This window comes from Scyliorhinus canicula, chromosome 10 (genome assembly GCF_902713615.1).
Source record: "Scyliorhinus canicula chromosome 10, sScyCan1.1, whole genome shotgun sequence".
Classification (NCBI taxonomy): domain Eukaryota; kingdom Metazoa; phylum Chordata; class Chondrichthyes; order Carcharhiniformes; family Scyliorhinidae; genus Scyliorhinus; species Scyliorhinus canicula.
Window position 1 is genome coordinate 125,339,260 of NC_052155.1, and position 26,238 is coordinate 125,365,497.

At 42.8% G+C, this 26,238-nt stretch overlaps 1 protein-coding gene across 2 annotated transcripts in view; it reads left to right on the top strand.

Moving 5' to 3' along the window:
• LOC119972947 (A-kinase anchor protein 7) overlaps window positions 1-24,736 on the top strand; it is a 48,425-nt gene extending 23,689 nt beyond the window's left edge. For both annotated transcript variants that reach the window (XM_038810479.1, XM_038810480.1), the window contains 4 exons: window positions 2,074-2,243; window positions 4,953-5,065; window positions 21,109-21,252; window positions 24,600-24,736. In XM_038810479.1, the coding sequence (XP_038666407.1) occupies window positions 2,074-2,243; window positions 4,953-5,065; window positions 21,109-21,252; window positions 24,600-24,722 (550 nt within the window). In that variant the 3' untranslated portion in view covers window positions 24,723-24,736. The remainder of the gene's footprint in view (window positions 1-2,073; window positions 2,244-4,952; window positions 5,066-21,108; window positions 21,253-24,599) is intronic.
• The last annotated feature ends 1,502 nt before the right edge of the window (window positions 24,737-26,238 follow it).

The following is a 26,238-nucleotide window of genomic DNA, read 5'->3' on the forward strand; positions in this document are numbered from 1 at the left end:
GTATGGGTGGATCTTTAGTTTTAGGTTTTCTGCAGGGTGTGTTTTAGTTTTGTTTTCAGAGCTGGATAGCTCTGATTCACCTGCTACATAAAAATCTGGACAATTTAATTTCTTTTTGATAGTCCCTGAATGTTGTGCACAACTTTGGAATTAATGACCAAATAACTCTCCTCTCATTCTTACGATCTAGACAATAGTTCCAGAGTGGATTATTTACCTTCATAACCCAGTTCTCTGAAATTCAGGAATCTGCAATCCAGCCTAGGGTACTTGTAAATATGCACTTTCAGAGTCTCTCTCTCTAATCTAAAAACTGTAAATCGGTCCTTTCGTGATTTAAAACTAATAACTGCTCTCAGTAGTGACTTTAACCTGATGTGCTTCTGTTTAAAGATTTTTTTTTAAAGTCTTATGGATGTTAAAAGGACAGCTTAAGGATTACTTAAGTGCTGTATTCTTTGGGGGTTATATTTGAATTGATGGTTGCTAAGATGTTCATTCTGTTTTAAAAAGGTTAACGGGTTCATAGAATAAACATTGTTTTGCTTTAAAAAATACTTTTCCATTTCTGCTGTACCACACCTGTAGAGTGGGCCGTGTGCTCCCCATACTATCTATTATAAGTTGTGGGTCAGGTGAACTCCATGATACACTTTGGGATTCTCCAAACCCTGGCCCATAACAGTCAACACCCTGGAGCTTCATAACCAACAGCACCATGGGAGTACCTTCACAAAGGGACTGCATTGATTCAAAAAGGTGATGTGTCGCCACCTCCCTGAAAGCAATGGGGATGGACAATAAATCCTGACTTTGGCAGAAATGCATCCATCCCATAAACCAATTTGTTAAAAAGAAATCCACCACTGGCCTTCCTGGACACTATAGATTTGAACTTCGGCATCATATTTGACCCTGGACTGACCTATCTGTAATAAATGCATTCTGCTGCTGATATACACTTGTCACCTTCTGGCTCAAAGTTCTCATCTGATACTTCCTAATATTTCATCATGCATCTAACCTAGTAACGCAAAAGACCAACCCTTTTAGCTGCACTTTCAAACATGCTATCATGTTCCTTGCTGTGATTCTAGATCTAATAGTCCTGAATTCTAATAACTTATTAAATTAAATGTACATTTATTATATACACCCACACTATTCTTCCTGGAAATCTGATTCACTTGCATAAAAATCTGGACAATTTATTTTCTTTTGATAGTCCCTGAATGTTGTGCACAACTTTGGAATTGATGACCAGATAACTCTCCCCTCATTCTTATGATCTAGACAATAGTTCCAGAGTGGATTATTTACCTTCATAACCCAGTTCTCTGAAATTCAGGAATCTGCAATCCAGCCTAGGGTACTTGTAAATATGCACTTTCAGAGACTCCATTAATGAACACAAAGCATTTATTAATAAGAATGCAGCCACATGGCTGCATCTAGTTCCCTACATGTCCCCTGCCTAAGAGAGGACCCCACCCTCTGCTTGATTACCCACCGAGTCTCCATTGGTCTACCAAGTCAAGTGACCACTACTCTGCTGTGTTGCCCTTAAAAGGGGCAATCACCACAGTACCACCGTGCTGGCTCAGTGTAGCAAAAGGTGCAAATCTTCCCCATCATTGCCCAACCCAGTCCGTTTAAGTTCACAAGTGCTCATACTTGAGCTCAAACCTGATGAGGGATGATGTTTGGACATTGATTTGATAATCCGACCTTACGAAATTGGTTCTGCATTCTCAGCGTAACTTTTACTTGTTGAAAATGTGTGAGCTGCTTTGGTGAGTGTTGCATGTATGTGGAACAGAAAATCAGAAAATCAGCCATGATAATTAACCATGATTTTATGTTTTTGAATGTGTCCGGTTTTTGTTCTGATGAATATTTGAGAGGTAAGGAGCAGTTTGTGTTGGAGACTATTGACCAGGAAAGTTGTTTATTTAAATAGTATTATAATTTACAGGTGTTGAGATTTTTAAAAATAAATGCCTGACAGAAGTGGTGTAAGAAATGCATTTGCCTGTGAAACAAATTCTTCTTCAAATGTTTCTCCTTTCCCAGAGCTGTGTCAGCATTACAACAGTGTAAGAGCAAAGTGGACACCATCCTAGAGGGAACACCTCTAAATCTGCAATTCCAGGGAATAGGACAATTTAATGGCCAGGTTCTCTTTGCAAAACTGGCAGAAGATACCAGCGATAAAGTAAAATCTAACCTGAAAGCAGTGGCCGGTCAGTACATGATTCAAGAGCTGACTTATTGCCTTGGACCCTATTTGATAAAGCCTTTTGCGTAATAACATTGTATAAAAAAATTAACTTAAAGTGAGAGCCTATATAAACTTGAGTACTTTATGTTCCTGCAAGTCTTTTGTGAAAATAGGGAAGTGATGAAGTTGAATTTAAAACACCCCTTTATTTGTATAGCTGTGCAAGCAGAATTACCTTCTATAAACAAGTATGCCTCTTTTCCCTTTTGGCTTCCATTAGCAAAATTGGATTCTTCCCCTAATCACTATTATCCATTTGATTTTCTGTTTCCAAAAAAGCTAGTTAGACTTTTACCTATTAGATGTCTGCACACTGCTAATGTGATTTAATTGCAGGAAAAGGAGCATTATGGTCTGGTTCTGAATGCTAAGTAGCCTCCTTGGAGCTGAGTGGAGTGTGCTACCTCTCCAGGGACTTGATGCACAATCACGGCTGACACTTCAATGCACCAGCCCTTTAATATTTCATTAATTGGAAGAGCTGTCTTTCAGATGTCTCTTGGGTGGATATAAAATATCCCACGGCACAACTTTGAAGTAAATCCCTGTACCCTGGTCAACATATTTTCCTCGACCTGATGTAGTGCTTATAGTTACCTTGTCATTCCCTCATTGCTGCTTGTGGGATTTGCTGTCTGTGAATTCCCTCCATGTTGTGTTTCCTCGAGCTTTTTTACAAATGCTTCCTTGACCACAAAAGCCCAAAGTTGTCGTGTGCTATAAAAATTCAATAACTTCTCTTTTTTTCCTAGTTTGTAAATTATTTAATCTTGTGTAGCTGTAATAATTTGAAATGCCACTTCCTTTCCACATTAAACTTTCTTTTCTAGCCTAGAAAGTTTTTGTTCGCTTAAACATTCATAAATTCTCGTGTGCCGCCTGCCACCCCACAATTCTGTGCCAAATGAGGAGAAAATTGATATCCGGGCCTCTGTTAAATCCCCATCTTTAACAATATCTTGCCTATCATATATGCCATACGTCAAAGATGGCATAGGTGTGGTCTCCTCTACATTTAGGGAGACTAAACAGACGGCTGACCACATTGTGGAATAATTACAGCGAAAGTTGGAAAAACGCAGCATCTGTAGGGAGGGAAGTGAGACAGTCCAAAGATGTGCAGGTTGGGTGGATTGGCCATGATAAATTGCCCTTAGTGTCCAAAACCTAGGACAAAAGTTTGGCACAACATCGTGGGCCGAAGGGCCTGTTCTGTGCTGTCTTTCTCTATGTTAACGTTGTGAGTCTGCATGCCCCTTCAAAACTAAAGTGAGGGAAAAATGTGGTTATATTCAAGAGTGGGTGGAGAATTTGGAACACTGATAGTGAGAGATTGCAACCAAGATGGAGCAAAACTTAAGAACAAGTGACGAGGGCAGCACGGTGGCACAGCCGTTGGCACTGCTGCCTTACGGCGCCGAGGTCCCAGGTTCATTCCCGGCTGTGGGTCACTGTCATGTGGAGCTTGCACATTCTCCCCATGTTTGCGTGGGTTTCGCCCCCGCAACCCAAATATGTGCAGGGTAGGTGGATTGGTCACGCTAAATTGCTCCTTAATTGGGGAAAAAAAGAATTGGATACTCTAAATTTTAAAAAAGAACAAGTGACAGATGGCTCAGTGGGGGAGGGGGATGGAGGTTTTAGCATAGGAACAAAAAATATTTGGGATATTTTTTAAAAATGGTTAAGATGGAGGATAAAGGGGCAGCACGGTGGCCTAGTGGTTAGCACAACCGCCTCACGGCGCTGAGGTCCCAGGTTTGATCCCGGCTCTGGGTCACTGTCCGTGTGGAGTTTGCACATTCTCCCCGTGTTTGCGTGGGTTTCGCCCCCACAACCCAAAAATGTGCAGAGTAGGTGGATTGGCCATGCTAAATTGCCCCTTAATTGGAAAAAATAATTGGCTAATTTAAATTTTAAAAAAAAAGATGGAGGATAAAGACCACGGTCTAAAGTTGTTGAACTCCATGTGTCCTGAGGGCAGTAACATGCCTGCTTGGAAGATGAGGTTCTGCTTGGGTTTCACTGGAGCATTGCAGCAAGTCAAGGACAGACGTGTGGGCGTGGGGTCAAGATGCTGAGTTGAAATGGTAAGTAACAGGCAGGTCGGAGTCATCCTAGTGGGCTGAGTGAAGGTGTTCCGCAATGTGGTCAGCCATCTGTTTAGTCTTCCTAATGTAGAGGAGATCGCACCAATGATTCATCTTTGTTGCAAACTCTCCCAACTCCCACTCATTGCTGTTCCAGCTGTTCTACACCCTCTTTTATACATCTCATTTTCCCCCCTCGTTAGTTACGAAGAAGGGTCATGTGGGCTTGAAACATGAACTCTGTTTTCCTTCCCTACAGATGTTGCTGGACCTGCGGCTTTTTTTCCAGCTTTCTGTTTTTATTTTTGGTTTCCGAATCCAAAATCCGCAGTACTTTGCCATTTCAGTAATAATTATATTGATAGGATTTTAGATAGTATTTCGAAATAGTGAAATAAGGGTTCATTGTCTGCATCAGGAGACACAGGTCTTGCAAATATTCATCAAAGTCTAATTTTTTGAGCTCAGTTAGTTATTAGCAGTTTGAAAGGTATTTCTGGGTGCAGCTGAATTACTCATCCAGCCTAAGCGAATTCCTTTCTGACAATGGAAGTGCTGCTCTCTTTCGGCCTTTTTGACAGAATCCGTCGAGATATTGTTTCGAGAATTGGGTGTGAATATTGAAGACAGCAATGAGTTCAAGCCCCATGCAACCTTTCTGAAGCTTTCCAAATCGCCTAAGCTTCGCCACAAGGTAATAATTTTAACATACTGTACCAAGTTATCTACTGTAATTTTCCAGACTTCTGACACTAGATTTTCTGTATCCAGTATGGATCATAAAATATAATTTGTTTTGGCTTGCTCGGCTCGCTGGTGAAATTAGATAGTAACTGCCATTGGGTCTCAGCATTGATAAGTGATTAAGCTGAAGAATGAAAGAACCTCAGATTTGTGTATCCCTTTATGTTTTAATTTAATTTTCATTGACTTTCTGCGATAGAGGTCCTAAATATGTGCTTTATTGTCAAAAAAAAAGATTTTTTAAATGCTAAGTATCCAATATTTTCTATTTAATACTCTCATTTCATTCTGCATGCAATATTTCACTTTCAGTAGGAATATCAGGCAGGAATACTGTCGGGTGCGCTGTTCCCCACGACAGTACCAGCAGTGTGCATCACATCTACTCACCCCATGTCATGGCGATTAAATAAGTTCTGGCACCCTGCACTGGAAACGAGTGAGATTCTTAGGCAGGGTCTGTTTTTCAATGGTGGAACTCGCCATCAGTTGATTGCTGGGCTATCAAAGAGTCCCCTGGTCAATCATGGCCAAAACATTCCTGCCCAACTCCTTTGCCACTAACACAATGGCGGAACAAATGCTTTTCCAAATTTAAATTTCATATCAAATTATTTCATATTACATTGGTTTCTAACTTTGTTTTCAAATTTAAAGTACCCAATTCATTTTTTTTTTCCAATTAGGGGGCAATTTAGCATGGCCAATCCACCTCCCCGCACATCTTTGGGTTGTGGGGTGAGACCGGGAGAATGTGCAAACTCCACACTGACAGTTATTGGTTTCTAACTTGATTGAGCTTTTTGAGGAAGTGATGAGAAGATGATTGTTAAAGGAAGGGCAGTGGATGTTGTCTACATAGATTTCAGTAAAGCCTTTGACAAGGCCCCTCGTGGCAGACTGGTACAAAAGATGAAGTCACATGGGATTAGAGGTGAGCTGGCAAGTTGGATACAGAACTGGCTCGGTCATGGAAGAGGATAGCAGTGGAAGGGTGCTTTTCTGAATGGAGGGCTATATCTAGTGGTGGACCTTTGCCGTTTGTAGTGTATATATAAATAATTTGGAGGAAAATGTAACTGGTAAGTTTGCGGACAACACAAAAGGTTGGTGGAATTGCAAATAGTGATGAGGATTGTCAGAGGATGCAGCAGGACTTGGATCGTTTGGAGACTTGGGTGAAGAAATGGCAGATGGCATTTTAATCTGAACAAAGTGAGGTAATATAGGTGGGAAGTGTACAGTAAATGGCAGGACCCTTGTGGGTATTGACAGGCAGAGAGATCTGGAAATACAAGTCAACAGATCACTGAAAGTGGTAACACGGGAGGAGAAGGTAGTCGAGAAGACATGCGGCTTGCTGGCCTTCATCACAGCGAGGGCATTGAGTATAAAAGTTGGCAAGTCGTGCTGCAGCTGTATAGAACCCTAGTTAGGCCATACTTCGAATGTTGCATACAATTCTGATCGCCAAAAGGACGTGGAGGCTTTAGAGAGGGTACAGAAGACATTTAGATGTTGCCTGATCTAGGGCATATTGGCTACGAGGAGAGGTTGGATAAACATGGACTATTTTTGCTGGAACAACGGAGGTTGAGGTATAACCTGATAGAAGTTTACAAAATTGAGTGGCATGAACCGAGTGGATAGAAGCTTTTTTCCAGGGTGGAAAATTCAATTACTAGGGGACAAGGTGCGAGCGGCAAAGTTTACAGGAGATGTGCAAGGCAAATTTTTTTACATAGAGTTCCTGGAGTTCTCTACTAGGGGAGGTGGTGGAAGCAGGTACAATAGTGACGTTTAAGAGGCATCTTGACAATAGGATGGGAATCAAGGGATAGGGACCCAGGAAGTTCAGTAGATTTTATTTTAGACGGGCATCATGATGGGCGCAAGTGCAGGCTTGGAGGGCCAAAGGGCCTATTCCTTTGCTATAGTATTCTTTGTTCTTTGTTCACTTTATTCACGTGTGCCCTCTGTGTTGGGGCTAGTTTAGTCGGAGCTAAATGGTTAAATTACTAAATGTCTCATGTTTGACATGAATTGATGGGTACATGGGAGTTAGAGGCATTTCTTTTATTGTGGATGTTTTTGTTCACTATTGAATTTGCAGTGTGTTAAGCCATTCTGTGGGACTTGGTTGAACTTGTAGCTGACCCTCCCTTCTGTGCATGTAAGGGACATTGTCCGAGGTCACGCTCAGTGAAGATAATTGAAATGTTCTGGTGAACCCGAGGCCTGTACAGACGTTGCCAGCCACCACCTTGAGATGAACCCACATTTGGGCAGCATTGACTATGTCCATTCGGCCCCTCAATTCCATACCATGACTGTCCCCACCACACCCAGACTGGCATGGCCTTCCATTTCACCCTTGTTCCCTTGACCTCGCCCTCCTTCCACTCCTCCAGTAAGCTGCTATCCTCTTGATCTCCTCCATGTTCTGCAAAGTTCAACATCAAAATCACTGACTTCCGACACAATTGCACAAGCGTGAATCTGATGCGCCGAGTTCTTTGTATGCCAGGAGGTAGAATTTTATTTTTAAATAATTGTTTACTCTAATTAATATTCATGGCATACAAAATGTATTCGGAGTATGAACCCACCACAGGCCACTAACTTTATTTCTGCATCTCAATCTGCCATTGGGAAATTGAAATCTTGCATCCTGCCTAATTCAGGCTGCCCACAAACCACATTTCCAGCTCTTGTGGTTCTATAAAATCCCACCCCCCCCCCCCTCCAAACAACATGCGGAGGTAAAGGGGAAGTTGCTTTTGGTGGATAGGCAAATGTGGTGGATAGACGTATTACACAATACCCAAGAACAATGTTTCTCAAATTTGCTTGGTTGAAGAACAACATTGCCAAGTATATTAATAATTTGTAAATCCCCTCTTAATTAAATATGTAAATCAATTCATAATGCTCATTCTAAACCAGTAGACTTTACAGTTCTACTCACTAACAGAGATGACCTTGAAGAAAATGGCACACTGGGTGAACTTGGGGAGTTTTTTCTTGCACTTCAATATTTTTTTAATTAAAAAAAAAACTCTTGCCTCTTGAAAAAGGCTGAACCTACCTGCCATCCATGACCAGGCTTGGTAACCTAGTGATCTTTGTACCACTCTTGGCGCTCCTTGTCAGTGGCGTGCAGAGGGGGGGGGGGGCCGACGGTGCGTTGGCCCCGGGCATCCATTGGATGGGGGCATTCAATCAGATTAACAAATAAACTTATTCCTGCCAGTTGTGAATAGGAAGGTGCCCGTTCCAGGCAGATGTGGGACCTCAAACAAACAGCGTTTTGTAAATCAATGTGTTTTTCCCTGTGTGCAGACACGCGTTAAACCCTAACCTTTGCTCAGTGTGTGCACGTTGGACGCTTGCAGTGTTGAGTGGCACAACCTCACCCTGTGTGCACGCTCACTCGCTCCGCGCGCTCTCCCGGCGTGCCGCCATTGGCCCCCAAGCGCCTCGAGCTCCTCCCGCCTGGCCGGCCTATGGTGCCGTCACTTCCGTCTGACAACCACTCTTCCCCCCCCACCCCCCCACGAAACCTGACACTTGTGTGTGTGTTTTTGGATGGAGTGTCGGTAAACAGCTCGAGGCGGTCGCGAGCGCCGTCTTGGGAAGTGCCCGGAGCATTCCGAGAGCAACCGCCGAGCGAAGGCGAGGGGTTGGCCCGCTCGCGCGAGCGCTGTTGATGGGGAAGGCAGGTAACTTTGGACTACTTCGGCTACTTGAGTGGGGAGGGGAGGGCAGGTCAGCTGGCCCCAGGCGTGCATGGGCACGGTTGTTGACGATGTAAACTGAACGCAAAAGTGGTGTGTGGACGGCAGCAGGTGACGGTGGCAGCCCGTTTTAACGAGCAGTGTGGTTTTCTTTTCTGTTCCCTCCTGCGGTGGGCAGCTAAGTTTGCCAGCCCCCCCCCCCCATTATGTTGGGCGATAGCCGAGATATTGTTGCAGCAAACATGAGAGCAAATTTTCCTTGCATTGCCCATGTTTTCAAAATTTCAGCCAGTTTCTGATCAGTAGCAGTATTATTTTCGATGGCTTGGCCCCATGAGTTGTCAGAGGAGTGAAACACAAATTCTGAAAAGACTAGAATGACAACTTGGTCAATAAAAATCTGTTCTGAATTTAATGATTTCCAGTAGTAAAATTGAAATATTACCAAAATATGGCAATGAAATACTGGATTAAAAGTACAATTAAATCTCTTCCAAAAACAAAAATAAGACTAAAAAGACAAAAAGCTTCAATTTCTATGATTAATGCAATATTGATTGTATGTATTGGGCATTATCAATAAATTATTAGCCATTCCTCTGAAAGGAAAACCTAGGAAAAGATCATTTTTACTATTAATTTGGTAAAATGTAATGGCAGGTGTGTTGATTTTTAAAAATATAGGAGGCAGTTTCTGATGCTGATTTTATTTGATGAGATCTGATAAAGAAAGATGTGCATTTATATAGTGTCTTCCATGATCACAGGGTGTTCCAAGGACTTTAAGTCAATGAGGTGCTGTAATAGAACATAAAATATACAGTACAGAAGGAGGCCATTTGGCCCATCGAGTCTGCGCCGACCCACTTAAAAAGTGAAGTAGTTCAGGTGTTTTGTGACAGGAGGTATCATTTGGGGAAAATAACTTAATAAATTTGATTGATTTATATTAAAATCGAATAAAGCGTTTATTTCATGTTTCATCTGTGTTTATATATTCAAAATGTTTTCCTTTCTCATAATATTTCTCAGTATATTAGGCCTTATACTTGAGTCTTTGGGGCATATGATCAAGATTTGCCCCGGGCATCACCAGACCTCTGCACGCCACTGCTCCTTGTGCACTCCTCCTTTGTGAGAGACAGCCTGCCTAATTTGTTAATGTGGCAGTCACGCTCTGCTCCTACTTTCTTGCACGCAGCTGGTCCACCTCCAGCTGCCACTTATTCTCTTACTCTTGTCCAGAGTGCCCGCCCACAAAGCCCACCCTGACCGTAAATGTTTTCACTTTTCATCCCAGCTGTTTGCCCACCCTGACCGTAAATGTTTTCACGTTCATCCCAACTGTCTGTGGATACCTGTTGGAGAACCACTATCAAGGAACAAGTAACCCAAGTGTTCCCTTGGCTACTGGTCATAAGATGCATTGCTGAAACTTTGGCAAAATGAAGATATTTACGGTTTCACAAAAATAGATTGAACAAGATGGATGCAGTGGAGGAGATTTCATGGTCACTTTCTGGATATGCTGGGTCTCTGAAACAACACTAGTGTGACAAATTATTTTAGTTTGAAAGTGTTCTGATGCATTTTGTTTTTGAGCATATCTGCATTTAGCCCATTGGAATGGAAGGGAATCTTATTTTGCAATACAATTGTGCCATTATATCATATGCAAAAATCTAGTTTTAGTGTTTGGATTTTAACATTAAACTTTTATGTTGTTGCAGATCATTTGACTCAATTTAAAACTTTAAACAAATTTCCTGGGAAGCAATTTTGAATACTTTAATGAATTAAAATGAGTCATAATCCATTTTTAAAAATTTTGATTTGCTCTTTTAAACACTACCATCTTGTGGAAAATCTGTAAACTACATCTGGGATATCTAAAATAGCCTTCCTGCTTCTATATTTTCCTATTGTGTATAATGTCAGGGTACTGGACAAGGGGGCTCCTGTAACTCTATTGCCTTCTGAAGGTCAGAGAGGGATTTTTCTCTTCTCCTCCTTTTTAATTGGTGTAGGGCCTTACTTTAAATTTAGTTTTTTGCATTTCCCAAGGAGGGCATGAGCCAGTCGGTGATGGAATAGTGTTGGGGGTCATGATACTTGATTGGACCATCACTATGGGACAAAGTTGATGAATCAGCTGATCTCTTCCCATTCGTCATTTTTTATGTTCCTATATCTCTACCTTTTTTGTCCTTGGCAGTTGCTACAGCAAATGTCCTAAAACTTCCCAGGGTCTCCCTTCAATCCTTACTTAACATACAAGTCAATGCATGCATGTAATTTAGACACATGACCCACAATACCTCACATACATTGGTGCTTCTCTACAGAACTTGCCTTCTCTGCAGAACTTGCTCTTACATTTGGTGTGTTAATTCTGAACTTTCAGTATTGCAGTATTGGCAGATCCCTTCAGAAGATTGTTTGAAAATCTATTGATGGGCATTCGACCAGACAGATTTAAATGGGACAGGAGCCTTTTTCTGCTGAAGTATGCAATTTTCAAAAGCAATTTAATATCCACCGTGGTTAAAGTTTCCAAAGCTAAATCTCCGCAATCATTCAATTTGTTCTCCCGTCCATTTTTTAAATAGAAGTTTCTCTGGCTGTACATGAATGTAAACTTGTGTTAAGTTGCAACTGAAATATTGAACCCAAGGCAAAATGGAGAAGAGAGCAGAGGATTGTCTATCAATGAAGGTTTTTTCTAAAATAGAGAGAACTTTGATGGCCAGGTTTTCTGTCAAAAGACCAGAGATCTCTTTAGTCATTAAATGTTGTTGTCATCTGGGTAGGGTTAAGGGAAGGAGATGGACTGATCTAACTTGAAACTGGATATTCACCCAAGTGTTTCATTAGGTCTAATTCATTAATTGCTTGACAAGGCAGAGGTTGGCTGATGAAACCTTAATCCTCCTAGGTACAATCCCACTTTTCTCTGAAGTCTAAACTGAGACAAAGGAAGATTACAAAGGCAAATTTCCAAAATATGCAGCACTGTCAATTTACTGATATCTAAAAGCCCTTGAAACTGCCTGACTGGTTTTTTTGGTACAACAACCGGCTTCAATGAGTGGCAGCCCCCTGGTGAGATGCCAGTGGATCGAGATGCTTTTCATTCAATCCAATTTGTCTGCCTCAGACAACTCTGTTTAGAAGCAAGATATATATTGATTTGATGCTGAGAAATAGCCTTCTAAAAGCAAGGGTGGGCATTTCAAACTTTCCACAACATTACCATGTGTAAAATGTTTTTTTTAAATAACTGATCTCTCATTTTACACCACTGTCCAACCAACCACCCCCCTCCTCCAATCCCCTACTCGCATAGACTAATCCAGGTAGAATGTGGTTTTATTTTTTCAATCATGGGATGTGGTTATCACTGGCAAGGTCGGACATTGCCCTTTCCTAATTACTTGAGAAGGTGGTAGTGAGTCACCTCCTGAACTGATGCTTTGTGTGGTCTAGGTACTCCCACACAGCGTTCCAGGATTTTGACTCGGCAATGACAAAGGTGTAGTTTATTACTTAGAACTATGTTTCCGACAGGATGATGTGCAACCCAGGAGGGGAATTTGCAGGTGGTGGTGTTTCCATGCATGTGTTGCCCTTGTCCGTCTTGGTGGTAGAGGTTGGGGTTTGGAAGCTAGTGTTTGAAGAAGCCTTTGGCGAGTTGTTGCAGTGGGTGGTGTGCCACCAAATAGGCAGCTTTTTTCCTGGATGGTGCAGAGCTTCTTGAGAGTTGATGGAGCTGCACTCATCTAGGAAAGTGGGAAGTATTCCATCACACTCCGTGCCTTGCAGATGTTGGAAAGGCTTTGGGGAGAAGAGGTAGGAGTGGGAGGAAAGAATTACTTACTGCAAAATTCCCAGTCTGTGACCTCTTGTAGTCACATTATTTATGTGATTGGTCCAGTTAAACTTCTGGTCAAAGGTGATGCTAGAATGTTAATGGTGAAGGGATGATAATCCCAATGAATGTCAAGAGGTCTCTGGAGGGGATTAGATTTTAGGTGGGATTCTCCAGCCTCCTGGTCACGGTGGGAAGCAGTGCACCATTTGCTGGCGGCGGGATTCTCTGGTCCCATTGCTGTCAATGTGAATTCCCATTGAAGCCAGTCCAAGCCGCCAGGAAACTCACAGGACGGGGTGAGCTGCCAGCGGCACCAGAGAATTCCGGCCTTTGTTTTCGTTGAAATGATAGTTGCCTGGCACTTGTGTGGTGTACTGGCAGAATAAGATATTGAATGAAGGACGATAATTTCTTCGGAAAACAAGATGCAATTTGTAATCTAACATTGAAGAACAAGTGTTCAAGCTGTGGGCAAATATGCCTATAGCTGTACCTATGACTTGAGGAAAAATGTGGCGGATGTGACCTGGACTCCAGCCTAATGACATGAACTCCAGGGTGGCACGGTGGCACAATCGTTAGCACTACTGCCTCTCTCAACACCAGGGATCCAGGTTAGATTCCCATGTGTGGAGTTTGCACGGTCTCCCTGTGTCTGAGGGTTTCCTCCCATAGTCCAGAGATGTGCAGGTTAGATTGCAATGCTAAATTGCCCCTTAGCGTGGGGCTACAGGGCGGGGAGTTGGACCAAGGTATTATGGTCTTTCAAGGTGTCGATGCGGACTCGATGGGCTGAATGGCCTCTTTCTGCACTGTAGGGATCCTGTGATAATCAATATCTAACAGATCATATTTAATCTAAAATACAGTATATCAGTTGTACTTAATGCAAGTTCCTAACACTGATGAACCAAATCTTTTCAAATGTATAAGTAAGAACGTTTTGTTGACTGGGGAGTAGTAGAAGTTAAAAGCTCTTCCTGGTAATGAAGGTTGTTTGTAAAGCAATGGCTCCCTATTTACTTATCACTGCTGAAGGAGACATGCTGTTTTGTCTTGTATTAATCAGGACAGAAGTCTTCAACAGTATGTCTCTTTTTCTCAGCAATACTCAAGTTCTGCATTATCAAGCAACTAAATCCTCCTCTTCTCAAAGAGCTGCATTTCTCTCAGCTAAAATTGAATGCTGCCATATCAATCTCTATTGCCAATGGGTTACTTTGTTAATCATTGGTAGAATTGGAAGAAAGTTGTTGTTTTTGTGCATTGCTTCCTGGGGAGGTTGATGGCTGGCTGTCTTGCGATCCACAAAATCAATTTCCCATTTCAGAAATTGGATTGCTAATGGTTTTCAACTTTGAAGCAAACAGATTATTTTAAGCAAAAGATGGGGGAGTGTTTCTGTTTTAGGAAATTGTGTAAAGTATGGAAGCTGGTGGCCAAGATGAGGAAAATTCCAGTAGAAATACCGTAACTAGTTTTGAAAGCTATAGGTTAGCACTGAATGCAGCTAGCAGTAGCACTCCCTTCCATTCACCACCTGAATAATATTGAACAAGTAGATTATTAGATACATGCAGGTTCAAGATTTTGCCAGGAAGGAGATAGAGCTTCCCGGTGGAGCCGGCCTCCACATTGCTGGAGGAGGTGCTGACGGAAGGGGGACTGGAGAAGGGGGTTGTGTTGGGGGTTTACGGGGCTATTTTGGAAGAGGAGAAGGCACCACTGGAAGGGATCAAAGCAAAGTGGGAGGAAGAGTTGGGAGAGGGTATGGAGGCGGGGATCTGGTGTGAGGTGCTCCGAAGAGTGAATGCCTCCACCTTGTGCGCGAGGTTGGGGCTGATGCATCTGAAGGTGTTATATAGAGCACACCTCATAAGGGCGAGGCTGAGCCGGCTCTTTGAGGGGGTAGAAGATATGTGTGAATGTTGCGAGCAAATCACGTTCATATGTTTTGGTCCTGTCCAAAGCTGGAGGATTACTGGAAGGAGGTTTTTAGGGTAATCTCTAAAGTGGTGCATGTGAAACTGGACCCAGGCCCTCGTGAGGCCACATTCGGGTATCGGACCAGCCGGGGTTGGAAACGGGCGCGGAGGCAGATGTTGTAGCCTTCGCCTTGTTGGTTTTCCGAAGGCGGGTCCTGTTGGGATGGAGAGCAACCTCTCCACCTGTGCCCTGGCATGGCGGGGGGACCTGTTGGGATTCTTGACTCTTGAGTAGGTTAAGTTTGAACTGAGGGGAAGGATGGAAGGGTTCTACAATTCATGGACATTATTCATCATGCATTTTCAAGAACTGGATAGCATCCAGTTTTGGAGGGGGGGGGGGGTATTGGGAGGGGACGGGGACTGTATGTGTTAACGATGACTATGGGTGATTCCTGATTCCTTTTTGTTATTTGTTTATGTCAACATGTGGGCGGTTGTCTGGGGGTTGGTGGGAGGATAGGATTGTTGTTGATATGGGGATTGACATTGTATTCGTTACTGTTTGTTGTTGGTGGGTGCAAATTTGAGAGAAAATGTGAAAAACAATTAAAATATTTTTTAAAAAAAACATAAGTAGATTATAAGGCTGGAATCTCCGAGGAAAATTAAAATCTGCAGGGAGTGTTGTGTCAATAAGCCTTTAGTGTATCCTGAAGGTTAGATGTAAACATCCCAGAGGCAGCTGGGAGTAGACCATTTGCTTTTAACCATCCATCAGAAAAATGAAATAAATTAAAATGATTAAAGAAAAGGAAATTTACTAAAACGTATTCTAATGGAAAATATATACTGTTGTTATGGGAGAAATATGGGTGTGATGCCATGATTCTTCATGCACTGAGACGTTTGTAGAAACAGTTGAATTTTTGGAACATAAGAGATGTAGCTGATGTTCTGCTATATTCTGACAGCTCCTTTGTGTCAGGCGGTTCCCTCGAGAATTCCTTCCAGAACTGCAGATGAATGTTTAAAATCTGTAAATTTACATACTACAGACTCTTCACTGACTTCTTACATTTATCTTGGTTACTTTCAATTTTATGTGTATATTTATTTATTCAACAATTACTTGCGTTTATACAATAGCATTTTGCTTTAATTTAAAAGGAATTGTCTTGTCACACTGCAGAGGATTTGTTTTTAATTGTCAAATCGAGGCAAGAGCTATAAGGACAGGTGATCAAAAGCTTGATGAAAGAAAGGAGTCGTAAGGTAGTTGTATGGTTTCAGGGAAGGGATACAAAAGCATGGGGCCTAGATGACAAAGTGAAAAGGGACAGAGATATGATGTCAGAGAAGAACACCAGAATTATGGACAAGTTAGGGTGGTGTTGACAGGGCGGAGGAGCTTATAGAAAATTTATTGTTGAGTCATGAGTATTTAAACATTAATTTCGGATACTGGGTGACCAGAGACCAATGGTAGTCAGAAAAAGTGGGGTGATGGGAGAGGAATGTTTATTCCTGATAGAAAATGAAATGAAAATCGCTTATTGTCACGAGTAGGCTTCGAATGACATTACTGTGAAAAGCCCCTAGTCGCCACATTCCAGCGCCTGTTCGGGGAGGCTGTTACGGGAATTGAACCGTGCTGCTGGCTTGCCTTGGTCTGCTTCCAAAGCCAGCGATTTAGCCCAGTGAGCTAAACAGCCCACTAGGAGTTGAGTTTCGGATGAGTTGAAGCTTGGAGAGGTGGAGGGCCCTTCCATAGCAGTATTGTAATAATCAAAGGCTGGAGGCCACAGGCATAAAATCTTAGTTATTATTTTGCATCATGCCCGTGCTGGAGCTTTATGAAAAAGCTGTCCAAGTAGTCCCACTCTTTTCCCAGACCTCTGCGCGTTTTCCCTTTCAAGTATATATCCAATTCGCTTCTGAAAGTTACTGTTGAACCTGCATCCAACACACTTTTTCAGATATGGATCGGCTTTTCTCTAACAGGTGGGCTAAGAGTCAATTTGCAAGTAGGCGATCCCAGAAGAAAAAAGCAGTTCGGACCAGTATTTTTATTTCCACGTTTTACTGATGTTCCATTTTTTTACATGTTTTTTTATTGGGTTTTTGAACAAAGCATATTTAATAGAAGAGAAGGGAACACGCACAAAAAAAATTAAAATAAAATAATTGGTAGGGTATAATACACTAGCTCAACAACAGCGACTCTGTACAATGGGCAATATTATTTTTTTAAACATATAAGGAAGCATGGGTTTGTGGGGGGGTGGGGCTGGTGGTGGAAATGGAGGGGTACATATACATTTGGGTGCCGGAGAAACAATTACAGAGGGCAGTACGCGAATGGATCGGGTGTTGGTGTTGTCACTTCTCCCGGACGGTTTTCGCTGCCATTGTCGTCTCGCGTTCACCTCCGCTTCAGCCGTTTTTCGTCTTTCGCCCGTATTTTCCTTGCTCTCTGCTCCTGTAGATGCCAAGTTTGTTATTGTTTCCCATGCCCTCCTTCCGGCTGTCATTCCCTTGTCTCTCCCCCCCCCCCCCCCCCCCCCCAAACCCCCACCTCTCTGGTTCCCCTCTATTGTTCCCCGTCCCCTCCCTCTTTCTTCTCCCCTCCCCCCCCCCCCCCCCCTTCTCCTGTGGTTCGCCTTTCTTTTCTCTTAGGTTTAGCTGTTCCCCCCCCCCCCCCTCCCCCCGGTCTATCCCTCCCTCTCCCGTCTCAGCTCATTTCCCCTGATTCTTGGCTACCTGGCTATTCTTCTGCTTGTTTGTTGGCCACAAACAGGTCCCACGTTCTGTGTAAGCCGTCGTCTGACCCTCGGATGGCGAATTTGATTTTCTCCATTTGGAGAGGTTCCGAGAGCTTTGGGTGGTGCTGCTGACCGCCAGCTGAACAGGATTCTACGGCGGGTGATCAGGAAGGCAAGGGCGTCCACCCTCCTCCCCAGGAATAGATCTGGCTGGTCTGATACCCCAAAGACCATCACTTTCGGGCATGGCTCCACCCTCGTCCTCACCACTTTGGACATTGCCTCGAAGAGGGCTGTCCAGTACCCTGCAAGTCTGGGGCAACATGTGGGTGTGGTTAGCTGGGCCTCCTTGGCATCGTTCCCATCTATCCTCCACCTCCGGGAAGAACCTACTCATACGGGTTCTTGTTAAGTGGGCTCTATGTACCACTTTTAGTTGCGTCAGGCTGAGCCTGGCGCAGGTGGAGGTGGAGTTGACCCTATGCAGTGCTTTGCTCCAGAGTCCCCACCCTATTTCAATCCCCAGGTCTTCCTCCCATTTCGCGTCCAGTACGGTATCGACCCTTTCCAACAGTCGGTCATGCATGTCGCTACAGTTCCCTTTATCTAGGATGCTCGTGTCCAGTAACTCTTCCAGTAATGTCTGTCATGGTGGTTGAGGGTACGTCCTTGTCTCCTTTCGTAGGAAGTTTTTGAGTTGTAGGTACCTTGGCCGCGATTCTCCGCACCCCGCGCCAGGTGGGAGAATCGCGGGAGGGCCGGGCGAATCATGCCACGCCGCCCTGGCACCCCCCGCCCCAAAATGGCGTGTCGCGTTTTGCGACAGGCCGCTCGGAGAATCGCCGCTCGCCATTTCTCACGGCGACCGGAAATTCTCTGGCCCGGATGGGCCGAGCAGCCTGCCGAACCCACCAGTTCACGCTGGCGCCAACCACACCTGGTTGCTGCCTGCGTGAACAGCTCACGACCGCTGTATGTGGGGGGAGGAGGGAGGATCGAGCACCATGGGCGTGCTCAGGAGATGTTGGGTGGGCACCGATCGCGGGCTGGCTCTCTAAAAGACGCACTCTTTTCCCTCCGCCGCCCAGCAAGATCAAGCCGCCGTGTCTTGCGGAGCAGCGGAGGGGAAGACGGCAACCGCGCATGCGCGGCTGACGTCACTTAGGCGCCGCTGGCCGTGTCATTCCCGGCACGCCGCTTTGACGCCAGCGTCGAGGCTGGGCGCTCAGAATTTACGCGCCGCCGCTCCTAGCCCCCGGGGGGGTGGGGGGGAGAATAGAGGGTGAGGAGTGGCCTCCGACGCTGGAGTGAAACACTCTGGTTTTCACTCCGGTGTCGGCTGTTTGTCTCCCTTTGGGAGAATTGCGCCCCTTAGCTCGTTCCTCCTAGCTAGCTGGAATTCCTCTGTCAGTTTGTCCAGTGTTGCGATCCAGTGTTGCGATCCTGCCATCCGTGTATAGGTCCCTGACTGTCAGTGTCCCTCCATCCTGTCCCCACTTTTAAAGGTTGCGTCAGTCAGTGCTGGTGTGAACCTACGGTTGTTGCACATGGGAGCTTTGTCTGACATTTTGGTCAGGCTAAATTGCTGCCGTAGTTGGTTCCAGGACTGGAGGGTGGCTATCACCACTGGGCTGCTGGAGTGTTTTTTGGGTAGGGATGGGAGTGCCGCCCTGGCGAGTTCCCAGAGGGAGGTCCCCTTGCAGGAGGCCTCTTCCTCGCGCAGCCACTCGGCTTCTGGCTCCATGACCCATCCCCTTATTCGCGTGGCTGTCGCCGCCCCGGATTTTGTTTTTTGCAGGACCTTGTTTGGGATTCTAGCATTCTTCCCCCCCTCCCCCCCCCATACGAATGCCATGATTAGTTTGTCTAGTGCTTTGAATAAGGCATCTAGTGCTTTGAAAAATCCATCTTTGTGAGAAGTTAAGAGTTCAGAATCGAAGCTTGGGGTCCAATGGAACACCGATCACAAGCAGTCTGAGATGGTGGTTAGTGAGAGGGCTGTGTTTTGATTTCGAGGATATGGAGCTTATGGTGGGGGCCAAGGATCATGGCTTTGGGCTTCCCAATATTTAATTTAAGGAAATTGTAGCTTATCGAGAATAGGTGTGTGATGATGGTGTCATTGGAAAGTTGAGAGCAGTGGTGGAATGGTAGATCTGGACGTCACCATTGTGCATATAATCTAACCTCCTAACTGAGGATGCTGTTGACAAAGCCAGCCAATTGTTGCAGAAGTGAAATGCCCAAGTATTAGGGGATTCCAGATATAATAGTTCCAACACTGGGAGAGATGAGCTACCATCCGATGCAGTAATGATATCAAATCAGAACAGTCCCACTCAACAAGAGTGGAGGAGAGATGTTGGCTCAGAATAATCTTCTGGTTCATCTTGCAGGCTGCAGAGAGGATGACTAGGGATAAAAACCCTATGATTGTAAACTTTGGGGAGGCAGCGGGGTAGTAGTATTGTAACTGGACTAGTATTCCAGAGATCCAGGGTAATTCTCTGTGGTCCCGGGTTTAAATCCCACCATGGCAGATGATGAAATTTGAATTGAATAAAACATCTGGTATTAAAAGTCCAATGATGACCATGAAACCATTGTCGATTTATTGTCAAAACCCATTTAGTTCACTGATGTCCTTTTTGAGGGAAGAAAATCTGCCACTCTTGCCTGGTCTGGCCTCCATGTGACTCCAGATACACGCAATGTGGTTGACTCTTAAATGCCACCTCCTAGGTGATGGGAAATAATCCTGGCCCAGCCAGGATAAAAAAAACAACTTGTCACTTTGTGTGGGCTATGGCAGGGATAGAAAGCTAATTGGAAAGATTCAAACCGAGTTATAGGAAAGATGAACACAGTTTATGATTGAAGTTCCTGCTCTGTCAATCTGCTTTTTTTAATGAAGTAAAACAATCCAAAGCACAAGCATTTTCTTGCAATTATTTGAACAAGCACATTGTGAGATGTTATAAAGCCATTAAAATAGTATTAATGACAGGTGTGTTTTTATAATGGAACCTTAACATTCAGCAATGAATAGAGGAGCCACAATTTGTTTGTACAATTGTCTAGTATGGATGAATGCATTTGCCGGATGTATTTTCTTAAAGATGACTGATCTCCCACATGCTGTGGCTCAAAGTGCAGGCAATGCTCTTTATTTTGTTTATGCCCTAGTAGTCGGAGACATTTTACCAGTAGTTGGATGATTCCCTTGTCATTCCAGACTTCTGTTTGTAAAAATGTAATAATTCCATCAAACCCAAGTTATGAGATGAACCATGTAACCTGGCTCTGAGCTTGAAACAAAATCTAGACTTGGACTGAATGGCCAGCTTGGTGATGTACTAAAATATATTTATGATCTATAATAGTTCTCTGGAAAGTTTTCATGTTTACAAGTGCAGTGGGAAGAAGTAAAATTCAGTCAGTTCAAAATGTTTAACTCTAACTGTTGAGCATACTTAATGTTGATGGTTTGATTCAAGGCAGGATGCCAAACATTCAGGAAGCATTGTAATCTATCAACATGGTCAAACAAAATTTAGATTGTTTGGTTAAGCTGTTTTTGTTACTGTTAGATCATTTTTGGTACCCCTGTACTGATACAGACCCATACACCAATGCTAAACAACAGGTCTATAATGAAGCTCAGGATTTCCAAGTCATGTTATTTTCCATTTCAGGGTTTCCGAAAAATTTGCCCAGAGCTCTACAAGGAATATGAAAATACCATATTTGGCATGGAAGTGTTTGCACGTATTGATCTCTGCTCAATGCGCAAGAAGAAGCAGTCCTCTGGTTATTACCATTGTGAGAGCTCAATAAATGTAGGCGAGTATGATTATCCCATAACTGATCAAATGAAAGCCAACAATTTCTTCTTGCTGATGAAAAAAGTAATATGTGAGTTCAATATTTCTGCAATAAAGGATCTTGTAGTGCAGATTTTAGAAGACCAAATGAACAGCAAGGGCAAAGTTGTGAACATTATGGTGCCTGTGTAACAATGCATCTTGGAAAGATGGTAAAAGTTTGGGAAATACACAGCCAGAGCAAACAATCGATTTTAGATTTATTGTCACATGTACTGAGGTACAGTGAAAATGATTGTTCTGCGTGCAGGCCAGGCAGATCGTTCTGTGGATGACAAGAAATATAGGACATACGATAAATACACAATGTAAATATGTAGCATAGACATCAGGGTAAAGCATACGGAGTATAGTGCTACGAGTGTAGAGAAGATGTGAAGAGAGATCCGTTCAGTCCAGAAGAGGGTCATTCAGGCGTCTGGTAACAGCAGGGAAGAAGCTATTTTTGAATTTTAGTACGTGCTCTCAGATTTTGTTTCTTCTGCCCGATATGCTGCCCGCTTTCCCAAGACAGCGGGAGGTGTAGATAGAGTCAATGGGTGGGTAAGATGCTGATCTAAAATCTCCTATGAAGCAATGATTACAAGTAGCCAAGGAAACAATGACATAAAATTGTTTGAAACCAAACTGAATAATGGTGAAATAAATGTCCAGTGTGTGGGTGCTTCCAGTTAATGACACAGAAATAAGAGAAGCTAGCAAATGATCATTTAAATGGACACCTAAGAAGTGATGAAAAGAAATGATAAGTTATACAGTGAACAATTAGAAAAGTGAGTAATTTACAAAGAATCTAGTAATGCTGAGGAAATTGACTATGAAGAATGCTTGAAAAATGAAAGGAATCTTGATTGCTCTTGACAGAGTGAGCACCACCATGGAGAGTGATAAGTCTTTCGGGTTTTTGTGTGAAACGAAAAAAGCTATTTCCTTAGAATGGGGGACATTAAGCAATGCAGAAAAAAACAAAAAACCGGTGCTAATGCAAAAAATAAAAAGTACGAAGCAAATGCAATATTTATTAGACAAATATTCATCTTCAGAAATGAGTTTGTGTAATCAGGCAGTGGTATTTATTTAAAAGCGGCTGTGCGTGAATGGCAAGTAGAATGTGGAAATGTTATAATGGATTAGTTAATATGGAGCCAATGCTGTAGGAGGACAGACAGTGCCATTTGACTTGTAAAACCATGGTACAACAATGATGGCCTTTAGCTTTATGATCATAGCAGAAAATAAGGCAACTTGTACTGAAGAACTGTCTGCCAACAACCACATTATTCTAGCAGATGAATTATGTACGGAGAAATGCACTGTTCCACAGCCTATTCAGAATGATGGTCATAGAAATGTTTGTTGCAAAGCAAAGGATGCTTTCCATTGAGCATATCAAATCCTCCACTTTGTCTGTAGATGGCACCAGGAGAAAAGGCTTTAGTTATCAGAGTATTCTCCGACAAATGTAGTGACTTTGAAATAAGGATCGGATAAGAATTCAGCATTCACAATTGGTTTATTGCTGAGAGTTTATTCAGTGATTGCATGAACTGATCTCTGGTTAGAGGAGAGTGCTCCAATTTGCCTAAATATGCCCGGAGAAGAGGAAATATGGCGGGGTTCCTGCTTGTAACCTAGCAATCTTTCTGAAATTGAAATGGAAACTTCTGGGCAAAGACTGGTTGTGTTCAACTTTAGAATTTTACAGACGTCAATAGCCCACTGAAGTCGATAAAAATTGGGTGAGATATATTAATATGATGAATTTTCATAATCATAATTCAGTAAGAAATCAATGCCTTCAGCAGAGAAGATAATGAACAAACCAGAAATAAATCTCTTCAAGTTAATTTAATGAAGTCAGATGTTGAAATATTGTTTTTATTTGACATGGAACTAGGTTTTTATATAATTGAGTTTCAGAATAAACTCTGGTTGCAACCTCAGTTGTGCAACTTGTCTTATTGCCAGATTTGCCTGTATCATGCCAAAGATTGCAATGTTCAGCTGTCTGCAGTCAAATCTTGTTTAGCACAGTGGGCTAAACAGTTGGCTTGTAATGCAGAACAAGGCAGCAGCGTGGGTTCAATTCCTGTACCGGCCTCCCCGAACAGGTGCCAGAATGTGGCGATTAGGGGCTTTTCACAGTAACTTCATTGAAGCCTACTTGTGACAATAAGCAATTATTATTATCCTTCTCATCTAGAAATGTCCTGGAGATCAAAGACAACCTAAAGGCTCCTGTTTTTCCTTGCTGAACCGTCTTCTCAAAACCCTAACCAATCTTCTAATATCCAGTGTAAAAAAGCTTTTGGAAATTGTTACCTCCTGAAAATTGAGACCACCCATACAGATACCTCTGCTACTACCTTTTGTGGTATCAAACGGGAATGTTGCAAATTTCAAGTCTACCTTTTTAGGTATTTTGGGTTCAGCAATGTTCACCATTCTTCTAAATAGTCCCGGTGTCTCTTGCTTTCAGAGGTTTGCCTGTTCAACTCACTATTTAATTATAATATACTACAACAGGGACACCCGTGGGTATAACATTAGGATTCTTTGTATTCCAACCTGAATGTAATAGTCTTCACATAGAGCCCTATTTGCTTTGGCATTCTTGTATACAAACCAATATGTTTTAATGACCATCTATCTATGCTCCTGTGTAAGCATAATGAAAATCGCTTATTGTCACGAGTAGGCTTCAATGAAGTTACTGTGAAAAGCCCCTAGTCGCCACATTCCGGCACCTGTTCGGGGAGGCTGGTACGGGAATCGAACCGTGCTGCTGGCCTGCTTGGTATGCTTTAAAAGCCAGCGATTTAGCTCAGTGAGCTAAACCAGCCCCTAAGAGCATAATCTGGTAAAGTGTACAAAACACGATTGGAGCTCTGTAAGACTAAAAAGGTCTTTCGAGAAAACAAACTGTGAACAGATTGGTTATAAAATCCACAGCAAGTGGAAAGATGTAAACTGGACTTTAGACCCTGGAAATATACAAAGTTTTTATCGATTGTAAAGCTTCTACAAAAATGATACTCTCTTGATGCTTTATATCAATAAAAGCATAAATCGTGAATTATCTCTTTAAAATTCCATTGGTTATATAATTAATGACGATTTAACTAGTTTGATATCAAAAATTTTATATGGCTTAGACAAGAGACATTTAAATCCAAGATCTCAATATAGCTAGAGGTGGATAAAAATTGCTCCCTGCACTTCAAAAAATGTTGTTTGTTAATACCGTTTTTCTTTTTAAACAGCACTTATTGGTTCACTGAATTCTTCCAACTTCCCTTTAGGGAATTCGGGAGTGGCCAATGCCTTTGGGTCTCCAGAAGAATCAGCAAAGCAGGTGGAATCCGAAATATCAGTTGGGTCAGAAGACCATCTGGAGCAATGTATGGTCCCTGCGCTCCATTTGACAGAACTATCTGCCATCGAACCAGTGGATCTGCAGATAAGTGTGCAAAACCCTTCAAGAAGCCCACTGTCTCGTGATGCTTTTGTGCAAATGAATCATCTCCTCACAACAGGCTTTATGCATGAGCATGAAGAAGGATTTGACAAAATTCAAGATGATTTAGTGGATATAAAAGGAGTTATCCAATCAAGTCTGCAGGCCACTCAGGTTATCGTGCAAAATAGCCTGGGTCTCCAGCCATCTGCCATACAGATAGAACCTGAAAAAGGTTCTGCTCAGTTTGGATTATCTGCAACACAAACTGAAATGCAAGAGCTGAAGTGCATTGTGCAATCTGGAATGGAGCAGTTGGACAGGTCTGTCCAGTCTGGCTTTGCAGAATTGAACAGTAACATAACTGGATTGAGTCAGAATATTGCTGACTTGGTCAAAATTCTGACGCTGATTCATACTTGTAATCCTGCTGAAGCACCCTGTCAAAATAAAAGACCATAAGACATGGAAGCAGATGTAGGCTCTGCTCTGCCGTTCAATGAGATCATGACTGATCTGAAATTATAATCCTCAACTCTGCTTGCCTGCCTTATCCCCATTACCCTTGATTTCCTTACTGATTAAAAGTCTGTCTATCTCAGCCTTGAACATACTTAATGGCCCATCCTCTACAGCCTTCTGTGGTGAAGAGCTTCACAGATTCACTACCCTCTAAGAGAAGACATCCCTCCTCCTCACTGTCTTAATGGGTGACCCCTTACTCAAGATTATGCCCTCTGGACCTAGCCTCTCCAACAAGGGGAAACACCCTGTCAAGCCCCCTGAAAATCCTATATGTCTCAATCAGGTTGACTCTCATTCATTTGAACTCCAATGTGTACAGGCGTAACCTATTCTACCTCTCCTCATTAGAAAATCCTTCCATACCTAAGATCAAGCTAGTGAACCTTCTCTGGACTAGCTCCAATTCCAGTATATATTTTCTTAAATAAGGGGTCCAAAACTGTCTACCATATTCCAAGAGAATGTCACCGGAAAGACATTGCTGGGAGGAAATTCTGCCCACCATGAGCATGGTTGCTTTTCAGCCACTGGAAATATTATCTATAGCAGAGATGTTGTGCTCTCCCCACAGACCACCAGAACAAGATTGGATATCCAAGGTTTTACATCAGTTGTCTGAAAATCTCTGGAACATCTAAGGATGGATAATTTAATGAGTATAATTGCTAGTTAACTGTCTCAAAATTGAATGCAAGACCAAAGCTTCTATTACTGTAACAAGGAAATAATGTTGCAGCAACCAAATTTTATTCAGCTGCGATTGCTCTACCATGAACATGACAAATTTCATGTACAAACTAGAGCAAAAAGTAACCTTTCAGGTGATTGAACTGTAGCTGAGATATCAAAATTGCTCGTTGAATAAATACTGCTAGAAATAAATTGTTAAAATAGCTCCTTTCATTGGCTCTAAAACACATTGGCATATTCTGATGCAGTGGTACATTTTTTTTTTATAA